Source organism: Gorilla gorilla, chromosome 9 (assembly GCF_029281585.2).
Source record: "Gorilla gorilla gorilla isolate KB3781 chromosome 9, NHGRI_mGorGor1-v2.1_pri, whole genome shotgun sequence".
NCBI lineage: Eukaryota > Metazoa > Chordata > Mammalia > Primates > Hominidae > Gorilla > Gorilla gorilla.
In genome coordinates this window covers 39,895,929-39,909,859 of record NC_073233.2, presented here as the reverse complement: position 1 = coordinate 39,909,859, position 13,931 = coordinate 39,895,929, and the positions used below count along the sequence as shown (strand labels likewise).

At 44.0% G+C, this 13,931-nt stretch overlaps 1 protein-coding gene across 4 annotated transcripts in view; it reads right to left on the bottom strand.

Moving 5' to 3' along the window:
- Nucleotides 1-13,931, bottom strand: part of KIAA1549L (KIAA1549 like) — a 294,948-nt gene that overhangs the window by 120,554 nt on the left and 160,463 nt on the right. For 3 of the 4 annotated variants that reach the window (XM_019037520.4, XM_055356549.2, XM_019037521.4), the window contains exons 2-4: nt 5,085-7,634; nt 4,061-4,672; nt 1,558-1,673 (exon numbers count right to left, since the gene is read on the bottom strand). In XM_019037520.4, the coding sequence (XP_018893065.4) occupies nt 1,558-1,673; nt 4,061-4,672; nt 5,085-7,634 (3,278 nt within the window). The remainder of the gene's footprint in view (nt 1-1,557; nt 1,674-4,060; nt 4,673-5,084; nt 7,635-13,931) is intronic. The other variant, XM_055356550.2, reaches the window with a different exon arrangement.

Genomic DNA, 13,931 nt, shown 5'->3' with positions numbered 1-13,931 from the left:
AAGGAATAAGTCTCAGTTTAGTGAATATTTGCTTTTAACATCTCTCTAACCCTTGCTAATTCCTTTTTTAAATAAACAAACAAACAAAGGGATACCGGGCTCAGCCTTAGAGGCTTCTGCAAGCAACAACCTCTAGCCTGAATTTAACAAGCTGTTTGGTTTCCATTATTCTCATTCTTACCATCACCTTTTATTTGTGGCAAATGATTTTGATTTCCATTTATGGTGGTAATATCAAATGCCCTTTAAAAAAATGTGCTTAAGTTTTTAAAACAGAGTCCATAAAAAAAAATACTCATTGCCACACTGGTCTGTGAAGATATGCAGCAAAGACTAAAACTGTAAAAGCAGTTTGAGAATGTTTGAAGATTAGTGAAAATTGTATCAGGCAATTAAATGGAAATATTCACGTTTTCAACTTCCCATAAAGTTTCTGGTGCAGAAATCATAAAAGCCTCTCATATAATGCATTTCTTTTTTCTTCTTTTTAAGAAATATATAAAAGAGATTGACAATGATCAATAAAGTATGTGCCAAATCTCCTTTCTAGTCCTTGGTGTTGATGGGAGGGAGGGGGTCAGTAAGCTGACTGCAGCTGTAGGACAGAACATCAAAAGAAGAAGCCACAGCAATAGTTTTTAGTGGCGCAAATGAGAGTCTACTGACTGCCAACTGCATTTACTGTTTGAAAACTTGGAATCAAACCCAAAGATGTAAAGTGAAGCTTCCATCTCTTGGATAAGACATCAAAATCAGCCAGCACTCATTAAACAGTACTTGGCATTAAAAGAAAAAATGTTACTTCCCTGTCTGCAGTGGGCAATTTAAGCAAAGTCGGACTTGATTTACAAGTCAGGGTAATTTTTAAATGTCCAGAAATAAATCACTGTTTACGATAGTGATGAAAACAAGGGGAAAAAAATGGAGAGTTTTCTAGAAAATTACATGAACAATGTAAATATTTTCCCCAAACGATGGGATAATGGGATGGTTTAAAACAATATATCCAGGCTTGTCTGTTTGTTTGTTTATTTTTGAGGCAGAGACTCGCTCTGTCACCCAGGCTGGAGTGCAGCGGCATGATCTCAGCTCACTGCAACCTCCACATCCCGGATTCAAGCGATTCTCCTGTCTCAGCCTCCCGAGTAGCTGGGATTACAGGCACCTGCCACCACGCCCAGCTAATTTTTGTATTTTTAGTAGAGACGGGGTTTCATCATGTTGCCCAGACCGGTCTCAAACTCCTGAGATCCCAAGTGATCACCTGCCTCGGCCTCCCAAAGTGTTAGGATTACAGGTGTGAGGCACCCACCTGGCCAATATATCCAATCTTTAAAAATAAATCTAGACATAAAGCAATTAGTCTTCATTTTCCATCTCAAAATTTGACCTTTTTCTCAAGCCACTACACATTAGCTAGTTGCCAAAGTGAAGACAGATTCTACTTCTGGCCAGTGTTGTTATGATCTCTAGAAAGGAGGAAAACAATCTAAACATATTCTAGACCCAAGAGCCAGACTGTGATGGATTAGCTTGGTTACAAAGCAAAGCACTTACGTGAGCTGAGACATCGTTCTGGTGGAAAGCCTTCCGCAATGCCTGTGTGAGCCCTTTGGCGATACTGAACTTCAAGGATTCACTGATCTGCACTCTCCTTTGGGTGAGAAAGAGAACTGTGGGGTAAAATAGAAGCATGGCAATCAGGCAAGGCAGCAAACCTCATCATTCACTTGCCCTCTGCTCCTCCCAACCACCACCTTCTGCAAGTTCTGGGCAGAGCTGGTAAGCACTGGGCCATCATTGAGGGGGTGCGCTGGGGTGGTAGCTCTGTGGGTCCCGCTAGTCCTAAGGAAAGAAGGCCCTAGCCATTTGTGTGATCCGAGTAGAGAGAGAGCTGGTATGCTGGTGGCGTTTCATTTCTGACAGATGCTGCCTCTGACTTTGAAAGCCGGCTCGACAGTGCATGCGATGAGATTCCTGCAACAACGTTCATGGACAGCCTCCTTAGGTGCAGGCCCTGAGCTCGGTGCTGCAGCCTCAAACAACCCCGGATCAGGAAGGTGCCATCCCCACCTCGCAGGTGGGATGGAGACAAAGGACAGAGAACAGGTATTTGGGACTGAATGTGACAGGTATTATTTGAAGGGAAGCCTAGGACGCTGCCAGAGCTCCTAGGAGGAGCACCCAGCCCTGAGTTTGGTAAAGGGATGGGGATCAGGGAAAAATTCCATAGGAACTGATGCTTCAGCTAAGTTCTGAAGGATCACAAGAGTGAAATCTGACAAGGGGGAAGAGATTGCCCTCACCCACTCTTAGCAGAGGGAATACCAAGCGCAAAGGCGCAGGGGAAAGAAGCAAAATATTTCAGTATACAGCAGTTCCCTCTTAGCCACAGTGTTCTTTCCATGGTTTTATTTACTGCAGTCAACCACAGTCTGAAAATAGGTGAGTATGGTAAAATAAGATATTTTGAGAGAGAGAGTCAAAGAGAGGGAAAGAAAGACCACATTCACATCACTTTTATTACAGTCTATTGTTATACTTGTTCTATTTTATTACTGGTTGTTGTTGACCTTGACTGCACCTAACTTATAAATTAAGCTTTATCATAGGTATGTATGAGTAGGAAAATTCATAGTTGATATAGGGGTTGGTACTACCTGCAGTTTCAGGCATCTACTGGGGGTCTTGGAATAGATCCCCTGCAGATAAGAGGGGACTACTGTATATACAAGTTTAAGCTTGGTCCTAAGGGCAATGGGAAATGAGTTTTAAGCAAAGGAATGCATTTTAGAAGGTTCTTGACTACAGACTGGAGAACAGATTGAAGAGGTGGGACTCTAAAGGCAGAGAGATAAATGTGGCTGTTGTTACATAAATTTAGGTGAGTGATGATGACAGTGTGAACTAGGGAAGTGGCAGTGTGAAATAGGATGGAGAGAAGGGGTATCCAGGAGGTAGAAGTGAAAGGAACTGGTGATTGATTAGATGTAGCTGGGTTGGTGGGGGGCTGGGAAGAAGACAGAGAAGAGAATGTTTCCAACTTCTGCCTCTGAGGGGCCAGGGCTGCCTGCCACCCAGAGGAGAGTGGAATGGAGTGGGGACAGAGAGTGGAAACCCAGATGGTATAATTTCTTGAGAAACAGAGAGAGATACTGTAATTTTTGCTATGCCTAATTTCACAATTTCCCATTTTAGAATAGGATATGTCTCAAGATATAATTTCGTTTAATTCTTTGTGGGGTGAGGAGGAAGGCAGGATGTGAGCATTCAACATTGGCATGCTCTTTCAAATAATTTGTCTAATTTTTTTTTATAGCAAACATTGCCACACTATTAAAAGCTCTCCATGCATTCTAGGCCTGCTTTGCTACAGCTGGGGAATGGGGGCTTAAAAGACAGCATTCCATCCTTGCTCGCAATTCTGGTGCTGCCCATCCCACTTTTTCAAGAAAGTCTTTCTAACATCAAAAGAAATCCTGGGCTCCCACATAGTGTGCAGAAGCTGTGCTTTTGCTATCGGCTAATTGAAAAAATGCATGACAAAAGCCTTTCTGAACTCTGTAGCACTTCCCAAGATGTTGTATTTTACAAACCACATCATTCATTCATGTGAGACATCACTGATGCAAAATGGTACCTTTGCATTCTTAGACCCACTGGCAGAACCGTGGTTTCCTGGGACTTCTGATATCAGGACTGATCCTAGGACTAGAATCCATGCCACATCAGGCCCTCTCTCCTCTAACACTTGCTAAAGGTCATGGTTTCTCAACTTTGGCCCTATGGATGTTTTAGGCTGGATAAATCTTTGTTGTTGGGGCTGTTCTGTGCATTTTAAGATGTTGAGCAGTATCCCCAGTCTCTATCCCACCAGATTTTAGTAGTATCTCCAGCCATCAAGCATAACAACCAAAAATGTCTCCAGACATAGCCAAATGTCCCTGGGGGAGGGTGGAAAAATCTCCCCTGGTTGAGGACCACTGATCTAAAATAAACATTATTGTTACATCTCTGAGGCCAGGCTTGCTGCTTTCAGATCAGAACAGTGGTCTCATACCTGTCTTCACCAGGAGCTTACTGGACATCTGACACTCCAGGTTGGATGCCATTTTGCCAGTCGTGACCACTGCAGCCGATGCAGCAGGAAGGACAGCATCTGTGTTTTCTGCTCGCAATGGTGGCAACCGGGTGGCCTTCACTGAGGCTGTAATGGATGTCAGCGCGGCCGTGACTGTCAGTGGGCGTGGCGTGGATGCTCTGGGCATCTCCGGGTTGGTGGGGTTTGGGAGGCCGGTGTGCATGGCTTGTGGTTTCCTGGGGAGGTAAGTTGTAGACAACAGGCCAGAGGCAGTGCCCATGTTTCCTTGCATGGCTGTATGTGTGCTCGTGGTATGTCCTGTTCTTGCATACATGTAGGTTGGTGTGAATGGGAAGGCTGTATGGACTGCCCCTGGTGTCCTCTTTGGGCCAGATGCGGCCTTGTTTGTGACATTTTTAGCAAGAGTAGTCATCAAACTGCTCTTAGCTGGTCCTGAGGCCACGGCCAAAGGGCTGCTGCTGGTGCCCTTAGCAACCAGGGCTGCAGACAGTGCAGGTGGACTTGATTTCCTCAGAAACAATGTGACGGCAGCTGCTGCTGTTGGCTCTACCTTAGATGATACTGTGTCCGCTGTAAAGAGAGAAAAAACAAAGTTTGTCATTGGCTTGGAATGCACATGTCACTTGTTCTGATGATGAATGGATGTAACTTATGGATTTGCTAGGGTGAAGTCTCTGCAATCTGGGCTTGCAGCGGACAGAACTTAGGCAAAACAATTCTAGGCTCATAAAGTTGATTAACCATAACAAGAATGCCACTTACAGCACAGCTATGGTTGATAGCAAGGATGCTTACATTGTGAATAGTTTCGAAAGCTCAGGTGGGCACAGGATCAATGAGGTGACTACTTGGGGCTACTAACTCATTCCTGATAGGGGGTATGAGCTCCTTCAGAGCAAAGCTGGTATCTGCGTTGAGCTTGAAGATGCTTTGACCACAAAAGCAGTCATGCCTGTTTTGGGGGTACCGGAAAACAAACTACCTGCATTAGTGGCTGCACCTGTCCATTTCTTGGGGTGCTGAGAAGCCCGCAGCACTCTGGAGGAGGTCCTGGGAAAGACACTGGTCGATATAGAAGATTCAGCAGCAGAGTGATATCTCAAGATGTTCTGGAATGGTGTGGAAGCATTTCTCTCAGGTGATGAATTGATGTCACTGGAAATTTCAGAACCTGTATCTGTTCCATCTGAAAGCATTTCCTGCAAGCTACCTGTAGAAGTTGGTCCTGGTGAGGTTAGCAAAAGAGGATGTGCTGGCTGGTTGGGCACCTGTAGCTGAGGATGAGACACGGAATGTTGAGTTGTGGGTGAGTAATATGCAACTTCAGCTGTTTGGAAGTCTCTGGAATGGTTGTTATTGCTTGTGGGCCAGAGGTCTATATGGCTTCCAACCATGGTCATGTCTGACTGTTGCACAGGCTGCTCAATGCTTGTACCGAGGACTAGATCCTGAATGCTAAACCCTTCTGCAGTCACTGAATGCCCAGCAGTATCTTTGAAATCCTGAGATTTTATGGCATCGGCAGCTGAAGTTAAACCATTGGGAGGAGCTGTTGGAGCTAAATGAGTTTCCCAACTTGTGGTGCTAATTGTGTGTCCATTTAAATCATAATTTGTTTGCTGCTGCAAGCCAGATATTATTGATTCTGTGGAAAGAGATCCAGTTTCTGCTGAAAGAGAACTCCAGAAAACATCTGTGGTTGCTGGCTTTTTCATGTCTCCTATTGTTGAGGAATCATATACATCCATGGAGGAGGGCGATGCTCTCACCTGTTTGGAAGCTGAAGCTGGCAACCCAGAATGGTCCACAGCAGCTGCATAAGCCTCTGGCCTGGTGCTGGAAAAGCCAAGAGATGGGAAAACAGTCTGGGTGGCTTGTATGGAGAGTATGGAAGGTAGAGGTGATCCTGAAGGAAGGGGATTCATCCTTGGTGCTGTAATGATGGGAGATGAGACACTACCTGTGCTGAAATCAGAGACAAATCCATTTACAGTGTGAAGACTCAAAACCTCTTTCCTTGGAAAGGCCTGGAGAGGAATCGTCACATTTGCCTCTTCATTTTTCCCTAAAATGGCTGTCACACTGTCCTTTTTCCACCGGGGAAATGTCCAAGATGTGGAAAGATTAGGAACTTTGCTTGAGAGGAGCAAGTCTCTAGTTGCAGGAGGGGACCCATCACTGCCCTCTGCTGGAAGAGTGGGCATTTCTGGCACAGGAGATGGGGAGGCATGATTCTCTGTGGGCTGGAGGAAAGTAAGTATGGAGGGAAAGTCGGCTGTCCCAGTTGATGGTGATGCGGGAACCGCCCCAGAAAGGATGGCTTGCTTTTGACCCAGTGTGGTGATATGCAGAGAAGGCACCAAAGAAGAGGTGTGTTCTGCCGAAAGGGCGGGCCCTCTGGAATTCTCTGGAGCTGCTGACAAATGCAGCGGGTTAGCAGAGTCATTTGCAGTGGCAGAGGCTAGCTTTCTGCTGGTCATTTCTATGGCCCCTGATTCTGCAGTCTGGAAAAGTGGAGGCTCAGCCTCATGGGTCGCTGTTTCTGTATTCTTAAAAGTTGGCAAAGACACCCCATTGTGCACTCTTCCAGGCACCCCAGCTTTCATCTGCTGGGTGGATGCAGGACCTGAAGCCACTTCCAACATTGACCATGAGGGGCTTCCATCTGGAAGCTGAAGAAGACTTCCAAGTGCTGGGGGAGAGGGAGACGGATGGGACAGTTCTGCCATGGGGCTCAAAAACCCAGGTGTGGATGAGCCGGCTGAATGGGGACCCTCTGTTGGGGACAGCTCGGAATGCCATTTTGTTGAGGATCCAGAAACACCTAGATGAGGGATGCCTAAGAGATCCTGGGCATTTTGGGATGGAGTGTGGTCCATTTCATCAGAAAATGGGATTAGGGGATTAGCTATGTTCTGACCTGAAGAGGGGTCGGCTGGAGCTGTTTGGGGAACTAACAGCACTTTGGGGGATTGCTCTGCTGGCTCAGAGATGATGGAATGAGGTGAGTCAGGAGCCAATGAAGAGGATGGAGGTGGAGGGAGGAGTGGGGGAATGTCTGACCTTGGGGGATGCTTTGAAATGGAGGAAGTCCCTGCCCATACTGGCTGGGATGGGGGGACAGCACTGAAGGATGTCCCTGATGGGACTGTGGACAACGAGGGGAGCATGCTGGTGAGAGGCAAACCTGACACATCGGCTGCTTCTTGTCCCCCTTTAGGCCCCGGTTGGACCAGGGACTCGGTAGAATCCTTGGAAGGTTCGAGGGAGGCGCTATGTTCGCTTCCTTGGTAAAGGGAAGAAGAGAAGTCTGCGTGAGCCCTAGTTCTGTGGTGTGTCTTGGACGCAGGGGTTCGGGCTGACTGTGGCAAGCTTGTGTTGTCAGAGGACTGTCCCAGCACAGTCTTGATTCTGTCTGCTGCTGAGGAAGACTTGACTTCTGTGAAAGGCCATGTTGGTGAAATTGGTAACAATTTCCCGGGAGGAAATGACTCTGGAGTCCGGGTGACATTCATCTGTAGATTGTCTGTTCCTGTGAAACAAAATATCAGGCCGTCAGGTGTTGGATGCTCATGAAGTGCCTGCTGTGGTCAGGTGCTGGAGACAAAAGTGTGTGCAAGACAGGCTCTGCCCGGACCCATCACAGAAGCCTCAGGAAACAGTCAAACAACAAATTACATAATATCAAGTAGGAAAATGTTGCAGTGAACCTACAGGGCAGGGTTGGTGGGAAGCAGTTTCTGATGAAGTGATGCTTAAGGAAAGATGTGGAAAATACTTGTGTATTAAAAAATTGTTTTGGTACCACCTACAAGGCATGGACTGTGAACCTTGCAAAGCGGAATGTGGTCAACTGCCATGGCCAATGACACCAAAATAACCTCATCCAGGAAACCAAAATGCACGAAACTAAAGAAGAACTGTGTATTCAAGCACGAATCTTTTTTAGGACCCTGAGGCATCTCATATGAAATATTTGAGGTTGTCTGCGTTTGGAAAGATGGCTCCAATGAAACATATTTATCCTCCTGGATTTAAAAGGATTCCAGGTGCTAGCATTCATGCCATGTCAAATAGCAAAGGAGATTTTCTTTCAGATTAGGCTATTTCAGAAAGAAAAACCAGGAAGGAGACACTTCTCACAGGGCCTGGTGTCACTATAAGCACCTGCAGAGGCCAGAACTATCAACACTCATGTGTGGCCCCACAGGCAGACAGACAAGGAGGCAGGGCATAAGCTGGTGACCTCCGCTAAAAAGGAGGTGAGGAAACAACTCTTGGAAAGCTAGAATTTCACTCTGAATTAGGCAATATTCTGAAAAATTCCTTTCTCATTCTTCCTTTTCTTGTTTTTAAAATTCCCCATTCTTGGGATTTACGGATACCCAAGAAATTGGCCTTACATCATTTTTAGAACTCATCAGGGTATAAGCCAATACTACATCAGGTTTGTTGACTTGATTTTATAAGAGAAACCAACTCCATCTCCTAGGCAGGCCGTAATCATATGCCCAGCTCAGCCTGACTGTCTCCTGATCACCAGATCAGGATCACTGGGGTGCTTTCTAAAGAGCCAAAGCTCCCTCTGGCCTCCACTGGCCCACCTCAAATAGAAATAAGTGGTATTTCTAATATTAAATGCATATATAGCTCCAAGACACTAAAGTCTGCATAGTATTTCATTAAAATGCATGCCCTCCTTAGGAACTGCTTCATGGTTTGCAATGGAAATTGTGTTTCTATGTTACCACATGCAGCCTAAGGAGGTATTCCCCCCTCAGACACTTGCAATTTTACACAGAAGGTGGATGCTGCTTTCATGCCTCAATCCTCCCTGTTCATGTTGCTTATCTCCTAGATAGCCTCAATTTCACACTTTGCATGCAGTCTTATCTGGTTACTTATATGGGTAAATATAACATCTGTATAAGGTACTTTTGCATTTTTGTATTTTTCAGTTAAACTTTAGAATCCACTTTTATGTGGATGTCAGGTGAAATCTGTGTAGGATTTCTTCTTTTGTACCTTTGTTTAAATGGATTCAACCATGAGTCCAACTCATGAATTCAAGAATCAAAACAAATTCATCTTGTTTCAGTTATATAGCCTTGTAACTCAGGAAAAGGATGCTACAGGCTGAGCAGCTTTTGCTTTCAGCAGGAAGTTTTGCAAACTCTTTCACACACACACAACAAAAATTCTGCAAACAGGATGGAGGAATGGGGGCTAATACCAAGGGATCTGTAACTGACTGAATGACCACGGCCAAGAGAGACTGATGGAAAACTCCATGCTAAAGTGAAGAATGACAGTCTCTAGTGGATTTGCTTCTACTGGACCTTGTTGTTTTCCAGACTAGAAACTAGTGTTTCCCAAGATAGCTCCTATGAAGCACAGTATTCCAAATGTCTCATGAAGAAAAGTTTCTATGAACAATCTTCAGAAGTACTTGAGATTCACATGTGAAAGTCATTAATGATGCTGACCATATCTTTCTGGCTCTCCCACTTCTAAGCCCATGGGAGGACTGAACGTCTTGGATACTTCTGTGGTTGATGGGGGCCATGTAACTAGTTCCAGCCAATGAGTTTGTAAGCAGAAATGACAAGTGTCACTTCTGGGCTAGAACATTTAAGTGCTGGAGGAAGACTCTCCAGAACTTTCTTTCTCCATAGCAAAACAAAACAAAAAGAAACAAAACCTAGCAACATAGTTCAGGAAGTTGCTACTGAAAAACAGAAGGAGGAGGCAAAGAAAGAAGAGAAAGAAGAAAGTAGCAATGTTCAAAGTGTTTGCTGGTTCACCAGCCTGCATCCCCTATGGACTCTGCTGACAAAGGATATATAGGTAGCACGAGCAAGAAGTTAGCCTTTGCTATTTTATGTCACTGCAATTTGGAGGTTGTCATTGAAACATAATCTACCTTACCCTAACCTATTCAGAAAGTGATACCAGAGTAGATTTGGAATTTATGTGGGCATATTCCCATCATCATGTAAATAAAGGCTCAGAAAACTCTCATAGTCAAGAAAACATAAGAGGTATATAGTAAAAAATTAATAAATAGGATATTGGATGGTTTAATTAAACTTTGTTTAGCCAATATTTCTCAAACATATTTGACTGTTGCAATATGTTTGGGATATTTCTCAGAAACATTTAACCTCAGAAATGACTGACTTAAAAACAAATGCTCAATGATCCACATAAAGCCAAGGGAGAAAGCATGTTCACTGAATTACCAAATGATGCCAAATTGAGAAGAACTGATTTGAAGAATTTCAGAAAAACATGTTTCAAAGACATGTCAACAGACTGAAATTATTACTAAAGGAAGACATATATTAGGATTAAACAGAAAGGCTTGCCCTTAGTCCAAAAATTACCTAGACAGGAACAGGACGGGGGCACTTCCCTTTAAGAATAGCCTATGCTATCTGTAGGCAGAGTTGACTAGAGTTCCTTATGAACTAGAAGGGAAATATAGGCCGGCAAGGAAATGACAAATCCTTAGGTTACATTAATTTTTTTTACTCTTTAACTAGAAGAATAGTTCATACTTAGAAAATAATATCTACACGTAAAATATCTATATGGAAGTATCTATACTTAGAAAATAATATCTATATGAAATGAACACTCATGTGCCTCTTAGCTTAACAGAGTCAATATTTTTAGAGCCCTGTCCCTGGTATCTCTCTGGGTTCCCTCTGTCTTTCTTCTCCCCAGAGATAACCACCATTATAGGTTGAATTTTTAAAAATTAGTTGATTTTCAAGGGGATCAGGTTCACCATTCTCTGCCCTACTCAGCGCATACCTGGTCAGCTGGGATGATTTCTGAGTGTCACATCTTAAGAAAAACATTAAGAAACTGATATGTGCTAATACATGATCTTTTTGGAGGTGTTTTACATTATAAAAAGGAAAACGGTTAATAAAGGGAGACTCCCCATTTGCACACTGGAGTGAGGAGATCCCTGGTGGTACTCAAAACTTCATGACTGAAAAAGCATATTGATATGGCTAGGCTTTGTGTCTCCACCCAAATCTCATCTGGAATTGTAATCCTCATAATCCCCACATGTCAAGGGAAAGACCAGGTCGAGGTCCTTGAATCATTGGGGCAGTTTCCTCCACGCTGTTCTCAGGATAGTGAGTGAGTTCTCACGAGATCTGGTTTTATAAGGGGCTCTCCCCACTTCACTCAGCACTTTACCTTCCTGCCACCTTGTGAAGAAGGTGCCTTGCTTCCCCTTCACCTTCCACCATAATTGTAAGTTTCCTGAGGCCTCCCCAGCCATGCTGATCGGTGAGTCAATTAAACCTCTTTCCTTTATAAATTACCCAGTCTCGGGTATGTCTTTACAGCAGCATGAAAATGGACTAACACACATATCATTCCAAAGTATCAATTTTATTTAAAGATTTAGGGGAAACATATTCATATATAAAGATAAATATACGTTCTTCAGTAGAATGCAAAATTCAAATGACTGATCCAAGATAAAACTAAGGTCTTCAAAGACATGTCTGTGCCTGTCATTGACCCTGGGGTATCAGTTTACCTACCCTTCACTGTTATAGCAGGTATTAATTATGTCAGTAAACATTTGAAAAGACTGATTCAAGAAACCACAATCTCCCTAAAACATGTGAAAAAGAAACTGGATGTGTTATTTAGTGCTCCAGGGACAGAACTAGGGACAGTGGGAAGAAGGTATAGAGAGAGAGATTAGAACTTAATAATAACAGAACATTTCCCTAATTATTAAAACTACTGAAAACCAAATGAGCTGGGTTAAAGTCAGTGAATTCTCCACCATTAGAAATTCCCCAAAGTGCATATTTTAGGTTCATTCATCTCATCTCACCTTTCCTTCCTTCCTTTCTTCCCTCCCTCCTTTTCTACCTTCCATCTGCAAATGCCTGTTGTATGCCAGACACTGGGTTAAGCAACGTCTTAAGGAAAAACATACATGGTCTCCAGCTTCATGGAACTCACAGTTCTATGGGAGATATGGACACCAGCATTTTTCAAATGAAAAATGTTACAGATGAAAGATCCATAGTCCTGTGATCTGATCAGGGAGGTCAGAAAGCACATCCCTGAGGAAGTGACTATCAAGATCCAAAGAATGAATAAAAGTTAACCAAGCAAAGAGGGTAGGGAAAAGCATTCCACATAAAGGAACAAGCATATGCAAAGGCCCTGTGGCAGGAAGAGGCATCACGAGTACAAGGAACTGATAAAAGGTAACCACAGCTAGATCAAGAACAGCAGGTGGGCAAGATTAAGGCTGCAGAGGGAGGCGACAGCTGGACCATTGCTCCAGCAGCCATCACCTGCCTCTGCAGCATTGTAGGTTTTAGTTTGATGGGGAGGATGCGAGCAGGTGATGCACAGGAGCAAATTTCTGTTTTGGAAAAACCATCCTGGCATGAAGAACAGACGGGAAAGAGACAACGGCTGATGGCAGAGTGCTTAGAAAACACCTGCAGTGGTCCAGGCTCAAGACGACGGGAATGTTGTAAAGAGGAGTTGAGCCCTGCATGGGAGATGGAAACAGATCCTCCTTTATGGTCCCTTTCAATTCTCAGAGTTCCAGATTCTATTATTGATTTAAATAGTTTGTGTTTACACATGCAATGTTTTGAGTTTTTTCTCCTTTACGCCTCCCATTAAGAGGTGGTGTCTATGTCCCCTCTCCTTGAATCTGAGTGGGCTTGAGTCTGTTTGACCAATAATGCCACGTGACTTCCAAAGCAACATCATCAAAGGCGAAGCCACTTTAGCTTGGTCTCCTGGAATGCTCGCTCTTGGGATGTTCCCTCTCTCCCTCCTGGAAGCCAGCCCCCACTCTGTGAGCAGCCCACACCACGTGGAGAGGCTATGCCTGACCACTCCAATCCACAGTCCCAGCTGAGCCAAGCCTGCCTGGCATGCCAGCCCAGACAACAGACACATGAATGAGGAAACCTCCAGACCATTCTTCCCCTAACCATTTGAATCACTCCAGCTGTCTGAATCGTCCCAACTGAGGCCCAGACATCATGAGGCAGGGAAAAGCCATCCGCACTGTGCCCTGTCTGAATTCCCAAAACCATGGGCATAATAAAATGCTTGTTGTATTACAGCACTGAGCCAGGGGTGGTTTGTTGTACTGTAATAATAACTGAAATAGTATATGTGTGGTCGTGTCCCTCACTTCTGGGAAATGAGTCTCTATAGCTTTAATCAGATTTTCAAAAGGATTCGGAAGCCAAAAATTGGTTAAGAACCCTTCACTTCAATGAAAAATAATTTTGCTTTATACATAAGATTTTAGAATTATGTCTATGCTAATTAGGTAAAACATATCTGTATTAATTAAAGTTGCATTATGGAAGGCCATAAGACAGAAAGACAAATTTTGAGGAGGAAATGAGAGATAGCTGATGTTTATTAGGGAGAAGGAGAAAATAAATTAGGAGAAATAGACTCACCAAAATAAATTAGGAGAAATAAATTACAGAGAACTTAAAACACACTTTAGGAAGGCAGTGAAGTAAAAATTTGATCTAGGTGGTATGTCAGGCAGACTCTAATGTGACCCCATGATCTCCATCTCCTGGTGGTCATGCCTTTTGTGATCCCCTCTCTTTGGGTATGAGCAGAACCTGTGACTTTCTTTTTCTTTTTTCTTTTTTTTTGGAGGAGGGACAGGGTCTCACTCTGCCACCCAGGCTAGATTGCAGCGGTGTGATCATGGCCTACTGCAGCCTCAATCTTTTGGACTCAAGAGTTCCTCTCAGCTCAGCCTCCGTAATAGCTGGGACAACAGGCACGC